Genomic DNA, 25,005 nt, shown 5'->3' with positions numbered 1-25,005 from the left:
GATGCTGTGTGGTCTATGTTATGAGGGACTGTTTGTGAACGGTTTCTATATAAAATTATGAAAATGTTTATTTACCAATATCTTAATATATAAAATTCTCGTGTCACAATGTTCGTTCCCATACTCCTCCGAAACGGCTCAACCGATTCCTATGAATTTTTTTATGCATACTCAATAAGTTGAGAATCTCTATCTTTCAAATCCCTAACTGAAAGGGGTGTCCACCCCAAAATTATTTTTTTTATTTTTTAGTAAATTTTTATTTTTTTAAGATACAGCATACAAAAATACATACAACCCCTAATTTTCAGTCGACGGCGTGTGTCAGGCACAACAGGCTGATCAGCTACTTGCCTATTAGATTGAAAGATTATCATGAAACAGATTTATAAATCTGAGGCCCAAACCTATAGACGTTGTAGCGCCACTGATTAAATTAATATCACTTAAGTACAAAGCGTCCGTAATATTTGTATTCATTCTTTTTTTCTCGTAATTCCTTAAAATGATCGCTGACATTTTGTGTAACATTTAATACTTTGTCAAAATCAGCCACAGACCCCCGTGCGACACGTTGCAATCACGTAATTATATCGTGGTGTGGGGCCGATTTTATTTTTTGCTCTACATTGCGTTCTTGACTGCGGGGTTTTGTTTACAGTTAACCTTCTACAGAGGGAGTTATATAATTTACATGCAAAGTTATGTGAGAAAGACTTTTTGGATTGTTGTATTAATTTGCACTAGTTTTCGGTACAGCCTTGCGATTCTGTAACTCACTTTTCGAACTCACACAGCGGTTTTCGCAGCGGCGGTCGTACTCAAATCAGTCGTGAAGCAGTCATTTTATGATTTGGCATTCTGATAAACAATAAACTACAAGCTCCCACCTTTCCAGAATGCCAAATCATAAAATGACTGCTTCACGACTGATTTGAGTGCGACCGCCGCTGCGAAAACCGCTGTGAGAGTTCGGAAAGTGAGTTACAGAATCGCAGGGCAGCGTCCTTGTAATGTTCGTCTACGCTACGGTAATCATTTCTTATCTATTCCCTCTAATGGCCTTAGGGTAAGATTCAGACATGAGACTAGTCATACGAACGACAAAAATGTATTGAATTTTAACATAAGTCTCTTTTGTGAATGGTACTCTTGAAGGGCAACGTACTTTTACTTCTTTTGATCTTCTCACAAACAAGTAAAATATATACATTTCAAAATTTATTTCTGTATAACGATTCCTAAAGCAGTAAAATTAAAGCTACTTTAACGAACGGTCACTTGAGTTATTGTCATTAAGAAATAAATGGCCCACTTTCGTGAACATTATTCTTAGAAGGGAAACAATGAGAGAATTCGTAGTTAACCTACTAAAAGGCGCTATCTTTTTTTCTTTTAACCTTTCTAAGAATATCGATTAATTGTCTTAAATTGTTACGGCGGTCTCCTTAAGGACCGATAAACATCTCTATGGTTGATCGGTTTTGTTTCGTTGTTCAATTTCTGTTACTAAATTTTATTTATTAAATAAATCTAACTTTATTTCATCTTTATTTATTTATAGTATACATGATCTTAAATAGGCAGTAGTTGGTGTGGTGGAAACACAAACTGGACACAGCTTTAGTTATTACTTTATTCAACAACACAGTGATACTACAACTGCGGTAAAGTAGGTGATGGAAACATCTAGAGACATCAAGAATAAAATTAATTAATAATATCGCGCTTAAATGAAACCGTAAATCTTTTATTTAAGTCTGTATTAGTCGCGTACGATAATCATTAACCATAATATTTTTTGTAAATTAAGTTTCGTGTTATTTAATAAGTCCTTCAAACTAAATAATGTTTAATTATAATATATATAATGTTATATGACCAATTTTAACTGGTTTTTTTCAACCTTTGAGCGACTTAAAGCCTTATCAGCTTAGTAAGGGAATATTTGGTCTCCGGCATCTGCTTTTTGTTGTGATTTCTCAACTTTGACGGCGTATAGGTAGAACGATGAAAAGCAACCCTATTGTGCACCAACGTCAGCATGTGCAGCAGGTCATAGAACTCGCGGTAAGCCTCGATAATGTCACATAGGTCTTGGATCAGGAATGAGCCGTATACGTTTCTGTATGAGATGTGATCTGAAAATCAACATATAGACTATTTGAACAACCCATGTAAAAGCCTACATTTTATGTTAAGTGAGTGGTTATTGCAAGGCGTATATATATAACTTAGAGGTCCATGGCTTGACTTGCGGGGATAATAATTTCAAAATAATTAAGTTAACCATGCATTGTTATGTATGTAAAATATGAGCTCCTCCAACTAATCATACAAGGCAAAGGGTAGAAGGAGACCTGGCCGCAGACGCACGTCCTGGTTGAAAAACTTGAGACAATGGTTTGGTCAAAGCACCAAGTCATTGTTTAGAAGCGCGGCATCCAAAATTAAAATAGCCATGATGATCGCCAAACTTCGCAAGGAGATGGCACTATAAGAAGAAGAAGATGCATTGTTAGCCTGGCTTCAGTGTGCGATCAGCAGCTCTAATCCCTGAGGTCGAAGGTTCCATTCTTGGTTGTGCAACAAAGGGCTTTCTGCCTTTGTGCGCATTTAGCACTCGAGGTGATGGAAACATCTAGAGGAAAGCCTTACACCCAAACAGTGGATGGAGTGTGTAAGGCACAGAAGATTTATCACCTACTTGCGTATTAAAAAACAATTGATCACGAAACTGATACCAAAATCTGAGGCCCAAACCTTAAAGGTTGTAGAGCCTCTGGTCATGCGCAGGTATAGTTATCGTGTTAACTTCGTGATCCAATATGAGCTCAAAATAATATTTGGAACAAATATATATAGTACTATTATTAATTTATAGTTTGTTACCTTAAACATACATATTATAAAAATCAAGTTACATAAATTATCAGGCTACGGGCGGCATTTTCGCTAACGAGTGATTTCTCTAATATACAAGTTTAGGAAAAATAACCTAACATAGTTATTTAAATGTAATGATACGATTTAGCTAGAAAAAATGGTACCTTCAACAGTTGAGTACAGTACGAGAAAATCTGCGTGTGTGGGGATAAGATAAGAAGCCCGCCCAGAACTATCTAACTCTATTCTCCTGCCGCTGTCTATTTGATATCCTCTGCAAGCCTGTTAACAAAAAATAAAATTTATGTTACTTTTAATAACGATTGACTGTGAAATAAAATTTACTATAAATAGTTTATACATACCTGAACGAACAATACTTTAGGTTTTCCCAGCAGACTAGAATGACAATTTTCAAGTATAGCTAAAACGTCCTTGAATTGATAAGGACGATCTGCGGCGTAGATTATACCACCCTTGTCACCGTGTGATAGAAATGCGAAGAATATGCATGACGCCTCTTTATGATCTTTAGACGTTACTGTAATCGTTAGAAAGATATAGATAAAAATTGCCCCTAAGGGCTCTCCATTAAGTACGGGCCTTATAAAAGACTAAAGATAAGTAAATTTAATATCGTCGCCATGGCAACAAACACAGTAGGATTTTAGGGTACGATTGGGAGCCGAGACAAGAGCGCGGCCACACGATGCGGTAACGGTGCGGTGCGGCGCCGGAGCCGTGCCGCAACGTCATCCTATATACAAATTACTATACCATGTCACACGACGCGTTGCCCCGCCGCGCGGCGTCGCTCCGCCAGCGCGCCGGGCTTGTGTCCTGCGAGACGAGGCGGGGAGGGGTAAAATATATTGCCATACCGCAACGCCCGTGTGGCACAGGTATAGCTTGAAATAACTGCGGCGCGGCGCCGCACCGCACCGTCACCGCATCGTGTGGCCGCGCTCTTATCGCTTAGTTTCGTCTCGTGGTCGAACACTTGTCTAAATATAATACACACTAGATAGAACTTAGCGTACTAAAAATAAAAGGAATACGTAAAGTAAGCGAAAAAATAATAACAAAATCAAATGTTATACATAATGGCCTAAACGAGAAGTGGCAATGGGCGGGGTATTTAGCAAAATGCACAGAAAAAAGGTGACATCTATATGGAAAGGACCAAGAAGGAAGAAAGAGAAGACGGCGAACTAAAAATATGTGGATAGAAGATACAGAAGCGTTGGCAGGAAGCGAATGAAGAAAGAAAGCAATGGAGAAAGATATTTAAAGAAACTGGGGTCCTGATCAATGGTACAGAAGGAAGTTAGGATATCTAAACTAAACTGTATACTTAACATAAGTAAAGACTTCAAAATAAATCGGGCTTTAAACTTAAGTTAAAATTAAAAAATAAAATATTTCAAACTTTCTGTGATTTCATCCAAGATTTGTCGATGCTCTTTCTCATTGAATACTTTAACTTTGAATCCGAGGGTTCCAAATACCTCTGTTAGTCTACTAACGTCCTTATGTGTTCCTTCTCTTGTGGTGGGCTGTGTGTTACTGCAAAATAGCAAATATTTTTAATTGTGTTCTAAAAACGTGTCAGTAAAATGTCCAAATGAGTTACTTGATTGCGGCACAAGTTGTGCATGCAAAAAAACTGTTTATAAGACTTCACACTTTGTTCTCGGCCTTTGGGAGGGTTGTACGGTACCGGGCGAGTGCCTAAACCGTACATGGAGGACATGATCGAATTTCTAAGGCAAAAAGCACGAATGATAAAAATATCATACTTGACGCTGGCTAATTGCACAAACCGTGCCAGAGCCGTAAAAAAAAAAGACTTCACACTGCATGACAATTGTAAGCTTAAATGTGTATAATGTAATGTATAACTTACTTGAAATATTTAGTTTTTTGAAACTCATAATGATTAAAAATGTACAAGTATTTGATTCCGCTCATATCATAGTAGAGCTCGTTGGGATTAAACGACGGTTTCGTTCGTATTTCAACTGGAACGCTGTAAATAACAATAAAAGCATTATTTCGTCTTAGCTTTGCCGTTTGTATGGCTTCAACAAATAATTTTGTATTGCACCCATATTTAAATTCATTAAGTTATCTTTAAAGACAGATAATGTTGATCTTCCATTGATATAATCGCACAATATATGAATAATATAATAGTGTATAAGTACTTATGTTTAATAAAATATAGGATATTAACCTTGAATTTGTCTCCTGCCTTTCACTGGCGCTTGCGTCGGCTTGGGTCTCATCCATGTTGAATTATAACACTGAACACAATACACTATGAGACCAAAACCACAGTAATACTGATTGAATTTTGAATGTTTGACTTATTTGACCGCCTCATTGGTGATAAGCGTTGAGTCTTATCTCGCCCTTAGACAAAATCCTTTTAGCCTCTGAGTAACGCGAACTTGAAAATAATACATGTACATACCCTCACTTTTACACTACTTTTTATTGATTTTTTCCTTTCCTAATATTTGATCCTTTTTGTATATATTACGTATTCCATCTTTGGATTATCTTTAGTATAACTGTTTTTTGTTATGTACATATTATTTATGTTAGCTGTAGGATTACGAAAAAAATTAATATTATTATATCGTAGCGATACGTATGGAGTATGGACTGTGTATAACGATACATTAAATAGTAATTAAAGAAAATAATTACTATAATCGTGAATGAATATTATCATTAGCAAAGTTTGTTTTAATATCTTCAAGTCGGAGTTTTTTTATTATCATGTACGTTAATGTAAATAGTGAAGTGACGTTAAGTGGTCACGTGACAAACATGAACGTCGTCGAAATTGGTCACGCGGAATGTCAATTTGTCTACAAGTTGTGTTATCTTTGCATGGGTTTCTATTCTGTATGTTATTGTTATGATATCTTCCCTGTGTAATGTAAGATAAACTTACAGCTATTATACATTTTAAAAGCTTTGACGCTTGATAATTTAGAGCTTTCATCTTTTACGTTTAAATGTTATTAATATTATGTGAAATTTACTGGGAGGCGACAGAATGTTATGTCAAATCATTAAAATATTTTCCGCATATATATTGTTTACAGTGAAACTGTATTACTTAGTTTGATAGACGTTTCCTTAACCAATTTAGGAAAGATAAGGTCACTTCATATCCAATCCTAAATAGAGAGATATTTCACGACCATATTTCCTTTATATAAGCAATATTAATAATATCATTAATAATTATGAAAGTGTTAAAATAATATCTACTATATAAAAATAAGTCGGGTTTTCCTTCCTGACGCTATAACTCCAGAACGCACGAACCGATTTCCACGGTTTTGCATTCGTTGGAAAGGTCTCGGGCTCCGTGAGGTTTATAGCAAAGAAAATTCAAGAAAAATTTCAACCGAAAAGCGGGATCACCAAACGAAATGTTACATAAAACGAAGCCGTCTGGTGGCGAAACGGGGTTCGCCGAGTTTGCTAGTTATGTATAAAAATTACTATATACCTATCATATTAATACAAATAAAAAAATCATATTTTAGTACAACAGCGAGTAGTTGCATTATATCTTAAAAGGTATTATTATTATTTCTATATCTATATATTATTGCATTTAGTCCTTTAACATTTCGTATTATCGCTTTGACTGATACATGTTATCAAAATACTGTGGTGACCTGATAAGCGTAAAGCATTATAAATAAATTATTTTGCAAAACCTTTTTAGAAATATTGTTATCAGTATATTGGAGTTGTGTTTTGTTTATTAATAAACTAAACCGTTTTTAATAATTAAATTGAGGAGACATTTATTATTTCCGTCTACGTAGTTCAATTTGATTATAGAAACAAGCGTTATTAGGCAGGAAATCGTCACTTTTATCAATGAATTACCAAATGTATAATTATTTCGAAGACGGTACGAGAAATGCACTTTATATTAACATATCTATTCCTCTATGGCCATTTGGCTTATGAAACTGATAACAGATTAGCATAGCTCGCAACCGGTTTTAAGCTGGTTTCAGATCAATATCGAGTTACAAACATTACCTATGCGCTAACCTTACCTCCTGGGAAAGTACTCCTAAAATGAATTGGTTGCTCCTGGCTGAATGGTTTCGTAAGTCATTTCTCGTATATGCACCGACGGTTGACGATTTTATTTTTTGACTAGCTGTACCCCGCCACGCTTCGCAGTGGCATATTGTGATTGAATGGTTGAGAAATGAGTAACAAAACAAAGAATACATTTCATATAAGTTTAATTTTGCAATACTTGTGGAAAAAAAAACAAAAAAAAGTAGATAAAAACGATCCTTGATGCGGATTATATATCATGCTAAAATTTCAGCTCAACCGGTGCAGAACTTTTTGAGATTCTAAAGCGTACACAAACCAACATAACATTTTTATATAAATTGCAAATTGACTCTTTGACGTTAGGAACACACCTAAATTGCTTAGACAACAGTGAGTGATTATAATTTAATATGAACTTTATTGAAAAGCAATAAAGTTCAAATTGACTCTAGAAAACGTTTGTATGGGAAATAGAAAAGGGCTGTTTTTAGGGTTTTCCCGGAAATTATTCGATTTTTTCTCGCCTTTTAAACCTTCCCTAGACCTCCACGAACATTTCAAGACTAAGATAAGATAAATCCGTTCAGCCTTTCTCGAGTTTTAACTAACGAACAGCAATTCATTTTTATATATATAGATATATGTCTAAACATCGAAAACTGATTTTAACTTTTAAAAATTCATATTTTCACTTGTATTAACATAATTTTTAATTGACAATTATTGTTTCGTTGCGCCTCAAATTCATTCCGAGTTCTCATTTTGAATTCACGTGCTTAAATAGAAAAATCTAAATAGATATGGAATGTAACTTTCCCCGACGCGTGCGGACAGGAATACTTAATTAGCCGCTACACAGTTAACAAATACTCCTGATACTGATCAGTTAACCGGTTCCGATCCTTCCTCCTACTGCATCATTGCCATGCTTAGACATTATTATAGAAACAAAAAATTACTTTATATGTGTAAAATAATGTAATCAATGAGGTTTGGATAAGATTCTAGGCCAATTCGCTTTTGAATTACAGAAGTCATACTTAAGTAACCTAGGCCTCTATTTAAAATCTTACTTTAAGTATTTCTTATACTATTACTTAAATAACGATGGTGTTGTAATAGAATATAACAAGCGTCTTAAAGCTATGCCTTATCTGTGATTTAATAAATAAATTGTTACGATTGAAGAGTCCTAACTCTCTCTTGATGATTTATGTTCACATTAATCACAAAATTTTAAATCCATGTGATGGCTTTATAAGATTAGAGCGTGTATCACGGCTCTTCCGAAATTGTTCCCACGGGCTGAGTCCAGACTTAAGTGGCGCTCTCTGACGATAATCTGTCCAAGAATAATGTTTTATTTGAACTTAAGTCACACTATACTTAACGCAAGACCTGATTCTTTAAAATAAATTGTGAACCATAGACAACATATAATACAATTTGACCTTTTTGGAAAAGAAGCAACTAATTATTTACTTTTTTGGATTATTTCAATTACCAAAGGGTAAGATGGGTCTTTGTATATCTTGAGAAACAGACATTTCAATACATGTTAAGATATTTTTCAACAATAGTTAATTGTTACAATTGGAATAACTTATACAAAAATATTAATCATGTCAAAATCATAAAAACATCCTCTAAAAGCTACATGAATTTATTTCTAAAATTATTGTTAAGCTTCCTATTTATAAATGCGAGTTCCCAATTAAGACATTTCCCATTATAAATTACTTCTCTCTCTGTGACAGCCAAGAAGGAGAGTCAGAGATAAATAAACAAAGCACCGTTATATTTTGTTGCTAGGATGCTTTATCGACTACTTAAAATAATGTCTGAAGTAGCACAGAGCATCATCACAAAACACAAATCATTTAGAATAATGAAGAGATCTTACTTTGTCGGTTACCGCCGACAGCCATAGATTACAATTGCTGAACTATTATAGATTATGTTTGGATGTAATTAGGCTGTCAAGAATTTTAAATTATACTCTTATTAAGATTGTTCTCACGTTTCAAATTGTTCTAAATATTTTTTAATAATTATGTATATGCGAAAGTGTTGCTTGGTTCGATTGCAAAGAAAAAAATATGTTTTAGTCAGCCAGATTTCTGTATTGGATTAAGAAAGTCCAACAAAAAATTTATAAAAATTAAGGAAAGGTATATTCTTAGGCGTTTTATTTTAAAGTTGGTAGATAAAGTCACTCAGAAAAGCTGTACTTAAGGATAATTGCTACTAGTATATTCCTAAATAGTAATGTATTGAGCCGACTTGACTGTGAAACCTAACCATTGAACTCAATTAACTTCTGTTTCTTTTGAGGATCCCGATATGGCTCTACTAACGAACGATAGATGTAGGTATAGAGTTTAGCACGAACTATACTGTCTGAAATGAAATCGACTACGATTTAATTTCAGACAGTATAGTATCTACTTGTGTGTGTTCTAATTTGGTACAAAAATGAATGCTAAGGCCTCTTTTGCTAAAAAGTTTTTGTGCAAAACTTTTTCTCAATCTAATTTGACTAACAAATAAATTCATTCAATTTTTTTTACTATTAATTTTCTTGATATTGCTGTGTTAATTCTATAATAAAATCAACTGAATATTGTTACCAATAACAAATATTTATTTATTTATTTCAGTACTAGCTCTATTTGATATTGAAGAACATTTCGTAATATACGCCTTCAATATTTCACTTCTCCATAAATATGCGTAACCAAACGTAACCAAATCGGAAGCTAATTAGCCCAATTGTAAGGGTCCGGCGCGGTCGCAGCGGTCCCTAATATGGCGTTTATAACGAGGCAGCCGTATTGGGCACAATCGCCTTCGATAACCATGTCCATCTTTACATTAGAATATGGTGATTGTTTATTCTAAAGGTTTTTACCAAAAGTTTTGTAAGTCTGGAACTTGGAACCTCCGCCAATGTTCGTAAGTTCGATCCAGTATACAATTCTTTATTCATTTTTAAAACAGTTTGAAGATTTTATATTATAGATAATAAAAAATAAATACCAAATGATTTATGTATTTACAATGAAGGGTGTTAATAGTCTGTAATAATTATTATGAAAAAATAAACCTATCTCTTATAAAATTTTTAAATTAATTAACTCTCTAAAATAATTCACTAATAGCATGAGTTAGATAATACATCGATTTTATGCTAACTACGGTAACATGTAAGGTTGAATAAGAGAGGTTTTCTGATTATTTGTGATTTACAACAGATTCCACTTAGATAAAACTCCTTAATACAATACAAAAATGGAAATTTGATCACCAATTTGGCCTGAACTCCCACGAAGGCAAGTGATTAAAATTCTCGAGTTCCCAGCCGCTACTTTACGCTCTCCGTCACAATAGCGCTCTACTAATTTAAAGGTTACGTTAATTTGTTCAAAGGATACGACCGCTCCCAATTAATAATAGTAATTAAATGAATCGAACCCTTAACGCTTTTTATTAAAATACTTTTGGTCTTTTGACAAATTTTTAAATGATTGGTGTGACAAAAATCTCAACAATGTAACGAGTATTATAAAATATGATATTTTAATATTATACAAATGCATTAATATATTACAAATAAAAAAAAGGGTGTGTGTACTTATGTACGCGCGTAAGAAGTTATACTTCTTTAGCTTTATTTATTTTTTTTAAATATGAAATAATAAATATTTAACGTTAATAATATTTAGTATATTATTCAATTATTAAATAATATTAATAATAATAATTATTATTTATTATTTAATTATATTATTCATTCAATTTAATAACTAGGTATGATTAATAACCTTTTAACTAAGTAACAATAGGTCTTTGTGAAAAAGCATTGCTAAATTTCTTTGAAAAAATAATTAAAACTCCTTTATTTGTTTAAAAGGTACTACAAAGGTCATTATGGTCATTCAAAATTCTTGGCATAGCTGCTAACTTCACGCATATTCTATTTCATTTTACTTGTAAATTGTCTTATTCCCATCTCGATCAGTATGAAGTCGCCGTCGTTTTGTGTCACGGTGCGCGCGCATCGTAAAATTTCACTTTCATCAATTTTTCATAACGCGCCTAAAGAAGTATAACTTCAAAAAAATAACAGAAAAACGATAATTAACCTAAAAAATAACTAACTTAGGCAAGGTTCCGAAGATACTGGACCAATAAATGAACTGCCGTTTAGCAAAATAAAAAGAAATTTAAAAAACTATTTTTATATGCATTTGTCGCGCTCTCAAACCAGACTGCTATGGTTACAGTTATACAAACCACAGTGGTTTTCTTATGTATCATTTCATTATTAATAAATCATATTTAATAATATTATTCTGTATAATAAATAAATAACATTTATAATATTACTTGATAATAAATATTAATTAATACATTGATTCGAAACTTGTCACTGTATTCTTTCTATCTGCATAATTGTTACTCCTTCCTTCGGTTTAAGATAACCTCGTAAGTAAACGGACATAAAAAATCGTTCATAAAAGGGTAATCGTCCACCTGCCTATAAAATACTATCTAGCCGTGTCTGCCGTGATGATTCACGGGATTACATTACTACTCATAGAAGAACTCATAAACATGAACATATGTATGTTCCATTATGAATATTGGTTCATTATAATCATAAACTATATAATTAGCAGCTTAAGTGAAGTTTATACTTGTGTATGTGCTTCAATCTCAATAAACAATCCAAAAGCATTCATGTTAGTCGTTAAATCTCTTGGGAAGCATAATGGATCTATTAATACCTATGACGCACATTAAATTCCGAGTCGTCCCTCGACTAATAGTTCTCACAACAGACCATTCATTCCCCATAAAAATAAACCCCCACGCATAAAAACCCCTTTGATTGTCGAGTGTTTCATGATAAGTTAAAAGGCATTAACGATGAATGCTCTGTGACTGCTGGTCGCGATCCCACAGATTATATTACCTCACCTGTGAACGACAGTCTGAAAAATAAAGTGTTATTGAGAGTAATCCGTAGACAGGCTTTAAAAACGTTTACGGAGTAAAATAATTTTTAAAAAAATTATTAAATTAGCAATAATCTGGATAGATTATGGATGGATATAAGAATATTATATCTTCCCTAATACTGTCTTGAAAAAAAATGTTCGTCGGAGACTATTTTTGATGAAAATATAATATATTGTATTTGTGTAATTAAATAATGTTACTTAATATTAAAAACTTGACGTGTTTACAAGCTTGGTACATAGGGACTAGTGCAACGCCGCTTTGCCTAGAAAATTATGAATATTAAATTTGAATTTTTATAACGAATTGTTTAGCTTCTGTCATCACTAATATATAATCTAAAATGGTGTAGAAAATCTAGTCAATGAGATGCGCAGACGAAATGTGTTGAAATCTTTGGGGTAGTTTTTAAAACTTTACTTATTTTTAGTGAGATTGTATGCCACTTAAGTCACAGAATCAGATTTAATTTTAGTCTCGTTTGTTACTTTCTTTCGAATTGTGTTTACACTCTGACGAAAAGAGACGGATATTTTTATTACAATAGCGTGAAAAGAGGAAAGCCGTCATTTCTAAAACATACTTTCATTAAAATACCATATCTATAAGTTTACTATACGTGTAACGTATAAAAATGTTATGCTTAACAGCTTATATCTAAACCACTTCATTATTCCCAGTAAGGATCCCGTCGTCCTTTTTAAGATCACTATGCTATATCTATTTTATAGTTAGGGCCCAGATTAGTACCTTCTATGGTGGCTTTAATAAGTCTTATAACTTTCCGTTCGTTTCCGCATAGTTTTGTTGTATTGATGAGCTTCGAAGCTTAGAATCAAAAGGAAAAACAGTAATTTTTATTCCAAGTACACCAAGTCTTATTATTCCTGATTTCAGAAAAAAATCTATAGACGCATCTAATTGAATTGAAAAGGTTGGGTTAATGGTAAACGTTATGTATACTATGGTATACAATTTTGAACTGTAGATAATGATAAATAAATTTTCATTTAAAAATGTTTGTTTGATATAGCAAGTTTGACAGCAATAATAAAAATTGAGTACAAGTTTGCGCTCTGGTTTATTACGTATTTCGAAATGAGAACCTTTCAAAGGCTGCGACGTTTTTGTAGCAGACAATTTGATGCCCAATGGAGCGGAACGAATGTTAGCGAAAGGGATTGAGGTAAATGGGCATTGTGCAAGCGCCTGGGGCGCCGGCGCCGGGGGCGGCGCTTGTATACTTGTGGGTGATAGCACACATTTGGTGCAAGGTAGATTGCTACCACAAACTGAGCGGGAGCGGGTATCGGTATTTTGTATTTTTCTATATCTGGTGGCAACTGATACTGCTGCCCATGGACACTCACATTGCTAGATGGCTCGCCAGGGCGTTGCCGGCTTTTTAAGAATTGGTATGCTCTTTTCGAATTGGTTCGGCAATACTTCAGTGGGTAGCTAATTCAACATAGTGGCAAAAATTGCCTCAAAATCCGAGTTTCTACTTACTTAAGGTAGTAGACCTTACTTAGTAAGATAAATTATAAGTAGTACGAATGAAGAAGTAGTACATAGTAGTGAACGTAGTTTGAATAAAAGGTTACAATTTAATGCTGAACATTTATTTACATTGAAATTATTTTACATTGGGTGACCATAAAGTAAAGTACTTTTAAGAACACGTTGACTTTAAATAAAATTAAATGTTTTAAACCTTCCGCTAATGTCGTCTCCAAACCCTTGCAATGCTGGTCGTGATTCTTAATGATCTTGATTTCTGGTTACATCTTCATATAATATGTAATGAGGTTGTAATAAATACTCAGGCATTAGCGTAAAAAGTCATATAATTTAGTGTTTCGTTTAAATTTGTATTTATAAACTTATATAGAAGCCGTTCTATAGTTTTTATTGCTACAAGATCCTTGTTATCCCTATTATTCCTGACCTGCGCCCTTACTCTGTAACTCCCAATAGCATTACCGATCTTAAAGATGTGTTTTTGTACCGCACGATCCCAAGGTTGCGACATCAGGACACGGTGAGAATCTAGAGAACTACATCGAACTTGCTACTTAGCCAGCAGATCAGGTGACACATGTGGAAATGGCCATACACTCCAAAGAGATCCCCCAATTACCTTGATTGGAAACCGCAAAGAAAGAGCAAGCGTGGCGTGCCGAATTTGACAAATCGTGATTATGCTATTGGGTTATATTTTAAATCGGTATATACCAGTGTTTCTATTTATAAAACAAGTCAGGTTTTATGTTGCTGAAAGTTGTTGGACGCGAAAACATGCTCTCGTGTCTGAGCATAGTTCACGAACTGTCCTCCGCCAGCAATCTGATGTTCAGCGATACCGTCGACCACACAATGCTCGCGGGTGCGTTGCCGCACCTTAAGAACCCTTAGCCACATTGCTTCAATGGGCAGCCGATACTTCAGCAATCGGACGCTACTTTTGTAAAGACTTTCTATTTTTTATTGTGGTTTGATTGATGTTGTAACGTATAACATAAAAAAAATAATATTATTAATTCTTCTTTCTTCCCGTTCATGTTTCTGTGTTAAATGTATGTTTATGTGTTAAATACTATTTTTGCTTAAAATCACGGTTTTATGCGTAGAATTTTAGTGCGATTTCCATAACACAGGGACATAGCTCCCCGCCGTGTGACGCATGCGCATTCAACATTAGCACAAGGCATTACAATTTATGGGTCCGTTTGTGCCCACCGACACCAACAATAGCCGTGACAAATACAAAGCTTTCAAAATGGCTATTTAATATACCGAAACCTGGGAATTAAATAACTAGAATTTTAGTGTTCTTGTAGTAAAGAACGAGTTTCTACGAAAAAGGCTATTCGACAAGATTCAAAAAATCATTTTATATTATTTACAAAATGTTATTTTTAATTTTTCAAGAACCCCTCAAAACGCTTCAATTGTAAACACGTAAATACAGATTAAGATTTTCTCTTCATCTCTGCCTCTGTCTTTATTTTACATTATACCTTTATATATATATACCTTTTCAACACAGTTGCACGTAATCAAAGGGTATCTCTATAGGAATCTTTTTGGCTTGGGAAGGTAAACCAATTATTATAAACACGATATTTGCTCAAAATTACCTTTAACATAACCAAGCATGATATATAATGTGAAAGTGCATAATTATTACTATCCACTTTTCATATTTTTCGGATGGGATCCGTCGTTTAGATTGGCCAGCTCGAAGTCCTGACCTCAATCCATGCATGTCTGAGTAAGATCAGTGCAACCTGCTCCAAAATACACCAGGACGCTAAAAAGAGTAATTGCAGAAGAGTGGTAACGTATTCCTCAAAACGTTATTAAAACATCGTGTAAAGCATAAAGGATTCAAGCTGTGATTTTGGCAAAAGGATGTCGCACTCGTAATTAGGTTTTTATATTTATGTTATTTAATTGAAAATTGTAAAAAATCTTCTTGTCTTTATTTTCGACTACTTATTGTTTGGACGTGTACATCGGTTTTAAAGAATTCATAAAAAAATTATAAAAACAGAATTCACTTCACGCGTACACACGATTATAAATATACAAAATACGTCAGACAATTCAATTTCATTTATTAACTGAAATCGCCCTTAGAACGTAATCTTTTCTCCGTCCGTTCTTTTTCAAAATAGTTTAGTTCGATCAAAAACAGTCTTCGACAAACACATTCTCCATACCTGTATTAGGAATCGACAGGCGAAGATATTTACAAGCATACTCTACTTATTTCCAAATAATTCTGACCGCCACGTGACTGAAATGGTTTTAATTGTGGATTTTTTGATAATTAAATGATTATTCACAATTTATTTTACAGTTCGTCACGTTAATACAAAGATACCTTTCAATAACATTTTAATTTTCATACTGTCAAAAAATTCAAAGTCAAATATTCCCGATTTTTATAAAGCCAATAAGTTTGATCCTTGAGTACTTTGAGTCCTTGAATTAACTAGAAATGGTCAACCTTCATAACAACGTCATAAAAAGCCGTCAGTCCGCGCTCTGGGCTCGTTAGTGCAATTCTTCAGATCAATCTCTATGGAATCTAACGTGATTACGTCAAAAAACCCGATCGGTGGACATCGGATGAATTATAAAAACCGCGGGCCATATTTGGCAGCGGCTAATGATGCCGATCCCACGGCCAATGCGCTTTTTTTTTAATGTGGACACAGTTTGTTCTCCAAACAGTTGTTATGAATTATAACTATAATAGAATGAATAACTGTAAAAATTTCGAATGGACGACAATTAGCCAATATAATTACTTATCGTTGTATAGAGAGGTGCATCTTCCACCGTATTTACCATGGAGCGTGTTCGGATTAATACCTGCAGCTGAATTTAATTTTCGGACTTCGAGGCAGAATACGAAATTCCATCCGTATCACCTCGACGTCCGTTGTTCAACAACTGAGCGTTTTTTAAGGCAATTTTTGCCGTGCACGAGCACAGCTGACCACCGATGTATTTCCGAACCAATTCGACTTAGGGTCCTTCAAGAAAAGAGGGTACCAATTCTTCAAACGCCGGCAACGTACTTGCGAGCCCTCTGGCAATGTGGGTGTCTGTGGCGGTAGCGCTTAACATCAGGTGAGCCTCCTCCCGTTTGCTCCCTGTTATATAAAAAAAAGCTAGCAATTGATTTAAAATCGTCCAAATAAAAATCTTCTTTTAAATGTTTTTCAAGTGGGTTAAAAATTTTCTAGTTATTTGTTGTATGAATTTAATACTATTTGTAAATTTTGGCCCGCACTTTAAATACGAGGCGTGTTGCTCATCTTAATGCGCGCGTGTTACTTTTTTGTTACGTTATCATGTTGCGGAGTTGTTTTAAAAATATGATATCTTCAAATATATTAAAATTAATGTGTAATTTTATTTAAAATGTATTTTTTTGTATGAGGATTAATATAATGTATAGTGCCGATAATGGAATTTATAACGGATATGTGCTCGGACATAATTAAATCATATTTTTGATGTCCTCAATGGAAGCTTACAATAAAGAATGTTCCCGTTTTTGCAAACGATTTCCACTTCAACTAATCGTTGTGTGATGTTATTAGATTAGCTTCGACCTAATACTACCTAGGAGTAGGACGTTAGTTAAGATTTAAGCTTTATAATATAAAGTACCCACAGACGTGTAATGCTGAGTAATTAGTCGATATACTCTCACTCTCAATTGCGATTCCCACTACAATCTCGCGCGATCTCAAGACATCGTTTCGATGAGGGAACAACATCGAAATTGCATTCAAAAACTTCAGGATTAATATGTTTAACACTGTATTTTTAGTATACTGTATGTTCAGTATAAATAGATCATAAACATTGTGCAGTGATGACAGCACACGTGCTTTTCTTTAACAGTTATGTTCCTGTCTAGTATCATGTGTTAACAGTTAAACGAACCAATTCATTAAAAAGTTCATATGAAGCTAATAGTAATTGATATTCATAAACTAGTGTAGGTAGTTGTATTGTTTTTATTGTAATCATTAATTTTTTTTGGATATTTTTTAAACTTTCGCGGTTTCTATCTATGTATAGAATCTAGTGGTATACAAAAGTGTTTCACACATCATTATCGCTAACAAAGAGATGCCATATTATTTCACCAGATCATAAAAGTTTTAATGGTTCTTTAATTTTTGTTTACGTAAACAGGAAGTAGTTAACTAGTAACTTGACAGATGTTACAACAATGCGCAATTGAACTAAATCACTACCCCTTAGTCGAGGTACTTTAATAGTGTAGGGCTTTATACGTATTTACTATTTATAAACTAGTTTAAAAAAAACAGGCTTTATTATGGGACTAAACATAGTACCGTGTTTTGTTGCTATGGTTACAATGTACTACGTAAAAATTATGGTAACTATAGATATATTATATCATATATTAGGTACATTGAAAGCCGCAACTTACCTTATTACTGTTAGTGAGAAAGTTTTGCCGAAAATTTCCCTAAGTTTTCCGAAAGCTTTCCTATGACTACCTGAAGTTTCCCTATGACTTCCGTAACAAAATTTAATTCATTTTTCACATACGGGAGTACGTAGAGCTTAATCTCGACCCTAAATCCTTATTATTAGTTTTTCAGTAAGGCCGTTGTAACTGTTATATATTTATGTATAATATCTAGGTACTATGTTTTTGCACTAAGGGAAGGTGGGGTAAGAAAGACTAAGGAGTTTAAGTTAACTTACCAAGACGCAACGACATCAACCAAACTTTTTGTGACACAAACAAATTCTGCTAAATAATCTCAGATATTAAAATTAATTTCCCAGCAGCACGACGTATCATCTTTGTATGGCCTTCCCCTAATTATATTCCGTTCATTAACAATCTATATAAAAGAAATAGCAATATTATTCAGTTTAGTTTTAAATATTACTTAAACACCAACCAATAAATAGTTACTATCTATAAGCAATTAATCAAAACTGTCACGATATACATACAATAATTTAACGTCCGATAGTCATGATTTATTTTCTTATAATTTAATTAACTTGTACCTATAAATTACAAATAGAATGCAATTGACCTGTCACTTTATAAAAATTACTTTATAAATTTATAAAAATAACTTGGAAAGGTTCTATATGAAAATTATTATTGATTCTTACCATTTTAATTTTAAGAATTAAATATCAATCTCCTAAAATCTAAAGAATTTAGACGTTTTTGTATGCAATTTTGATATATTTTTTTATCCGTAGCACTGGTACCTTTATCGTGGTACCAAAATTGAACATTAAAGTGGCGATCGTAATCGCTCTTGGAAGTAGCGCTGATTTGAAATGGAAAATGCCCATCGTAGAAGTTAACTTAATAGAATTTCCCTTACAAAAGGGATTTAGCAATGATGAAACAACTCTTTGTGTAGAAAATAGTACGCAAAAGTAACGTTAAGTTACTGTTTTTTATTTTTTTAAGTTTTGTTAAATATATAAAACCTTATTGTTTCAATTAAACAATTAGAGGTAATCTGTGAATATAACTCAACGTTTTGTGTGCCTTCATAGACAACGAGAGACTTAGAAATTCGTGTTCATATCTCTTTAAAAAAATCATGTATAATTTCACTGTATGCAAAGACAATATGTGTTCATAGTTAATAGAAAAACTAGTAAAATTATGAAGTACCAGTTCGTCCCTGTTTAATAAACATTTCCTTACTTAAAATACATAAGTGGTTATGTTTACAGTACACGCTTCCTCTATTCACTAAGTACTTGCCATTGTTTATAGTTTACAATGAGTAATGACGGACGCTACTCATTCTATAGTTAATTTTAAACCAACCAGACAATACAGCTTTTAAATTAAATATATTTACGTGTATATTCAATTTAAAAATATAAGATTGAACATTACATTCTGTACAGAAGGTTCTTGCTCATACGTACGGGAAGTATCTATCTGAATCTTTAGGCAAATTTATGTACACTTATGATCTAATTATTTATTTTCAATAACATGTAGTGGTAACTACATGTTATTGAAAATAAATAATTAGATCATTCATTAATACTAAACTGGACTATGAATCTAAAAATAGATATAAAATACAGATTGTATATTTTAAAAGTTTAGAAAAAGCTTGGACATGCGCTTCATGGTAAAGTGCGTGTGGTCTAACCGCAAAGATGGGCCCTTATTGTAGTTGAGACAATGAGAGAATTTACGAAGGGGGAATTCTTGTCTCGGGTAAGCACGTAAATCGGGAGTGTTCAATCACAACTTCCACATTTAGGGCTACCAAATTTTCAGTCAAATCTACAGTCAAAATTCCAGCCAATGAGTTAAACTATATGTATAAACCAGTAGCTTGGCTTTTAACATTTGCAATATCTACCCATTCGGTGCTCTAATATTCATGCAACAAGTAGGCGCAGTAAGGATGTATAAATCGTGAGCTTTATTGACCAGAACTGAGCGAGGATGGCAGGAAAACTCATTATATTTATTGCTTTTATTATAGCTTCGACACTTTGGCTGTAAGTATATCGATGTTAGAATGTGTATAGTGTTCTATTTATAAAATATCTTGTACTAAATAAGTATATTGTAACGAGATCTCGCTATGATTCAATGATTTAATTTATTTTCAATTAAATAAGGAGATCTGAGCTAAGTGGCGAGACTTTAGCGCTGAGATGTCCGGATGTCAGAAACGTATTGAATATCATTTAATAAATTACGTAATATTAATTATTGTGCCATAATTGCCCGGCAGTCATATTTCGATGATTTCTAGTTACCTCTTGAACCTTAATTAAAAATCCGTGGTTACGACAAAGTCTACAGCAGCGTAACAAAAGAAAAAAAAGCTTCGTGAACCAGATGGAGGCTGTGTCAATAACGACCCACCTGTTTCCGACACTAACCTGATTTGTTTTATCCCCTTTTGTGTTAAAAAGGGTATTGGAGGGCTGTCTGCTGATATTTTTCTTTTATATTAACTCTTAAAATTACATTTAAATTATTAGTGTTACTTATTTAACACTGCCTCGGTGCGAAAACCAGTATAAATTATAATAATTAAATAATATGGAGGCGGCGTTATCGCTTTCGAGCGAGCTCTTCCAGCGCCCAAAGTAGGTACATAAGATATACTTAAACATAAAGATAGGAACAAATTAAACGATTAAAAGAGACATAAAACGATAAAAATTTAAAACACGTGTAAAAGGCAAATGAATCATGATTTATTTTATTTTATATAATATAAGGGAATTTATATTTTTTTTATATATTAAACAAAAACTATAATATATGTATATTATTATGTTTTTCTGACCACGTCGAAAAAAATTTGAACTTATGGTAAATTGATTGTATTTAACATAACAAAATTATACCCATTTCGATTCGAGGTCGATTTATCGAGATCGATTGTACCGAGCTAGTAAGCAAAATAAACCTTCGAACACATACTAAAACACTTAGAATCATGTACCTATTGCATGTACCCAAAGTAAACACAAATTATAGAGGGAGCAACTTTATGGTTAGAGCGGCGAACAAATTTAATAACTTAAAGTTTGACATTGATATGTTCGCTGAGAGTGTGGTGACAGCAAGGAAAGCTTTAACACAAAATTATTTTAACCATGATGAATGAAATGCATTGAGATTCAGATTTTTTCTTTGATTGTATATATATATATATATATATATATATACATCTATTTCTGTATTGTGTTGTGCATCTTCTGAATAAACAAATAAATAAATTTCAAAACATAGATAATCATGATAATAATGATATTGACTGTAAGTTGAAAGTTAAAAGAAATTTTATCTTAGATAATTTGTAATCTATGTGAAATGTTTGTCACTCTTAAGAATACTTGTTTATTTTTAAACGAAATATGTCGACGTGTCTTATCGTCCTCAGTGTCACACAAAGGCTGAAATTCCTATCACCATTTGATTGGAGTGATAAGTTCGCTTATTACCTATAAATATTTCACTGTTTCACCTGTATTATTTGGTTGAAGCGGGAGGTTAGGTAGGCTTATTTTATTTGGAACACAAAATTAGGACCATATAGCAACAAGTAATAAGTAATAGACAAATATATAAAAAATAAATTAATATATTAAAATGGGACCGTTTCTATAATATGTGGACAGGATTAACGAAATTAAATAATAGGAGAAAAATAAAAATAAATAAATTTAAACTACATTGTGTGCATTAAGAATTAGATTGTAGTACTGTGTCTTCTTACCTTAAGGCCCCTTCGATAAATTGACCTTTAAACTTATAACGGTTTTTCTTATCTTTATAATATTGTTTGTATAGTTAAGCATTATACGTCAAGCGCAAAAATATAAAACATTGGTTTTGGGTGCAATTATGTTGTAATTGTATTAATCATCAACGGTTAGCCGGTGGTCTTACTCGTAAAAGACAGACGGGTAGGCCTGCGGTGATATAATTAAAATGATGATAACTTTATTTTCATAATATTCACTCTTTTTTAAGACAGTTCAATGTGGGCGATAATATATCAATTTACACCAATGTCAATCACTTATTTCTCAGTTTCATATATGTAATATAAACACTACGTTTATTTGGCCAAGAATGTTATAAACTAAAGAATTTATATGAAACAATCACTATATATTAATGAAAACTTTATTTTTTTAGAGAGTTTTTTACGCCGGCGTTTTCTCTCGGCCGGGATGTCTAACGATACAAATTTAATGACGTGGAATAAGTGATACCTGTATCTTATATTTTTTAATAAACATATTTTTTTATTTATTATTTAAATTACTCTGAATTCCTTGTATTTTTAATGTTTTTTTAATACCAGAATTAAAAACACAATAAAAATAAACTTCCATTTTAATAAACTACTCTTTGTCAATACGTTATAACATGTAAGCAAATTTATCGCAGAGTAATGATTTTACACTAGAATATTTAACCTCAGCTTAACCCGGACGTTATTTAACGTTAAACGTCAAAAGTGACAAATAGATTACAGGTTATGCCAAATAAATTACTGCACTTGAATAGTTTACGTTATATCAGTATTGCCTATTTAAAATAATAATAAACCATTTTTAGTCTGTTTAAACTTATGCCATATAAGTTTATACAAGCTAAAAATGGTTGGTTGAGTTTTATTCTACCGGAATAAACGATTCATTTATACTTTGTCGACCCGACAATGGGGCCATGACCATTTCTTTGTTTTTTTTTTTCAAATAGATTAAAACCTGAGAAGTGATCATGTGGATGTTGTGTGTTATTACGCCGGGGATCGAGTACAGTATTCCGGGTATCCTATGTGGGTTTACGTGTAATAAAGAAATGTAATTTAATGTGTCTTTTTCAGGTCGCGCCCTCCTTGATCGCCTACGTAGTACGACGCTAAGCGAGATGATGTTGACGAGCGGAGCGGGTTTATTGCTTCCCGCTCCGCTTGACGCTGCGCCTTACTCTACCATCGAGGCTAATGCTACATGTGGTGAGATGGGTACAGAAGAATTTTGCCGAGAGACGCCTGGCAAGTAGGTGTCTTATTACTTTATATATAAAAAAATATAATTTTTATAACATTATCTTGGCCCCAAAAGCTCATACGATACTATATTTATGACTAGTAGACACTACCAACTTTGATTCACAAAGTTCTAGAATATTACAGATAAAATCATTTATTATTATATTGTTACATACGTAAAACATTAACAATAAAGATAAAACTAAATATAGAAATTAAAAAAGATAATTTCAGTCCCCAGTGTTAATGTAATTGTTAGGTAAATAAAGTATATATTATACAGACGTATATATTTTTTATACTTATAAAAAAGACTTCTTACAGGCGTGGCATAGCATGTGATGTTTGTGAGGGTCTAGATGGACCGGCTTCTCGACGGCATCCTCCAATCCTGGCGATTGATGGAGACCCTTCTACTTGGTGGCAAAGTCCCTCTATGGCTGTCGGAGAGGAGTACAAACATGTTGAGTTAATCGCTACTTTACCCGATGTAAGTTGATAGAAGAACCTTCTATTATTGAAGTTATACCTACTTTTTTTTGGCGCGTTAGGGAAAACGATGAGAGTAAATTTTTACGATGCGCGCGGAGACCGTCTAAAAACCGACACCCTAAAGTTAGCTATAGTCAACATTTTAGTTTTTTCTATTTTTAGTGTCGTATTTTCTACAAACGTAGAATATTTTTTTTATCTTGTTACGCCAAAGAAGTATAACTTCTAACGCGAGTACAAAAGTAGGGTTTTTATTTATTAATTTAGGTAGGTATAATCAAGTGTATTGTTGAATCCAGTTCATTTTCAATATTACACCAATAATTTAGATTTTAGCAGTGTTGGCTAAAAGGCTTTAGAGTGCGACTCTCATCCCTGAGGTTGTAAGTTCGATCCCCGGCTGTGTCCCCGGATTTTCTGTCTATTTGCGCAATTAACACACGCTCGTACGGTGAAGAAACCTCAGTGAGGAAACCGGTATGCCTTAGACCTAAAAGGTCGCGGGTCAGGCAGAGGAGGCTGATAAGATACAGTATTCTGTGGCCCATACCAAAAAGGTTGAAGTGCCGCTGTTTTTTTGGATTCGGATTTTTTATATAATTAAATAACTATTTAACGCAGATTTGACCACCGATTTATCCTGATTATTGAATGATCATAATATTATGTTTAATAAATTAAATATGTAACGTATTAATAAATATTTTATACCTACGTAATCCGCGACAGACGGTGCGTAGGCGAGTCTGACCGAAATCGTAATAGTAAATAAATACAACGTTGTTTATAAAGCGTCTGGATTGAATAAGATTGTTGTGATTGAAAAACACTTTAACGAAATGAAACGCGTTTCATAATCATAATTTTATAACTGTGACGCTTCTGCACACTGGACTCGCAAAATGCTGGCCAGTGTTATAACATTTCAAAAAAGTAGGCATGAAATATGCCATATATTTTTACGATACAAGGTAAGTGGTTTTGGCAAATAAGTGAGTGTTACCAAGCTTCCATTAATTATTCTTCTCTAGTAAGAATCAAACACGAGGCGCGCCAAAACAGCATTATGTTTTTTTGCGAAATTATGGCCCTTATGTCATTTTTTTAAACCGAATAACATGATACATTGTAACTTATTAAGTTAAAAAGTGAAATTCGTAAATACCTAAATAACATACTATATACTACTTTCTTATTTCTATAAGCGCGCCATCTGTGTGACGTATACGAAATTAAAGTTCGAAATCTGTGGAAGTGTCCCGTTTGGCGCATGCGTGTTATGATTTGGCGCCATGTATTCACTTGAACGATTTTATTGCGTTTGATTTGACTTGTAAAGTTTAAAATATTTTATGCGGTGACAAAAATGAGCAACCAAATCAAGCAAATGAAAGTT

General features: G+C 33.2%; 2 protein-coding genes across 2 annotated transcripts in view; one reads left to right on the top strand and one right to left on the bottom strand.

Moving 5' to 3' along the window:
- Positions 1-25,005, top strand: part of LOC125051272 (laminin subunit alpha-1) — a 145,238-nt gene that overhangs the window by 12,630 nt on the left and 107,603 nt on the right. The window contains exons 2-3 of the mRNA XM_047651483.1: positions 22,950-23,124; positions 23,442-23,607. Coding sequence (XP_047507439.1) covers positions 22,950-23,124; positions 23,442-23,607 — 341 coding nt within the window. The remainder of the gene's footprint in view (positions 1-22,949; positions 23,125-23,441; positions 23,608-25,005) is intronic.
- LOC125051105 (caspase-like) lies at positions 1,623-5,257 on the bottom strand. Its single transcript, XM_047651258.1, has 6 exons — positions 5,123-5,257; positions 4,793-4,915; positions 4,316-4,452; positions 3,252-3,427; positions 3,051-3,168; positions 1,623-2,141 (listed from the first exon to the last, which is right to left on the bottom strand). Exons 1-6 carry the CDS (start codon positions 5,176-5,178, stop codon positions 1,918-1,920), a joined length of 834 nt encoding a protein of 277 aa, XP_047507214.1. The 5' UTR covers positions 5,179-5,257; the 3' UTR covers positions 1,623-1,917.

The sequence above is a fragment of the Pieris napi genome, chromosome 7 (genome assembly GCF_905475465.1).
Source record: "Pieris napi chromosome 7, ilPieNapi1.2, whole genome shotgun sequence".
NCBI classification, from domain to species: domain Eukaryota; kingdom Metazoa; phylum Arthropoda; class Insecta; order Lepidoptera; family Pieridae; genus Pieris; species Pieris napi.
This window is presented reverse-complemented; position numbering and strand designations above follow the sequence as displayed.

Bases quoted from the DNA above. Each gene is read 5' to 3' on its own strand.
- LOC125051105 (XM_047651258.1), bottom strand. From the start codon at position 5,178: ATGGATGAGACCCAAGCCGACGCAAGCGCCAGTGAAAGGCAGGAGACA. The intron at 4,453-4,792 runs GTAAGTTATACA...GCTATTTTGCAG, and splicing joins CAAAAAACTAAATATTTCAA to TAACACACAGCCCACCACAA. The intron at 3,428-4,315 runs GTTTGAAATATT...TAACGATTACAG, and splicing joins CTTGGATGAAATCACAGAAA to TAACGTCTAAAGATCATAAA.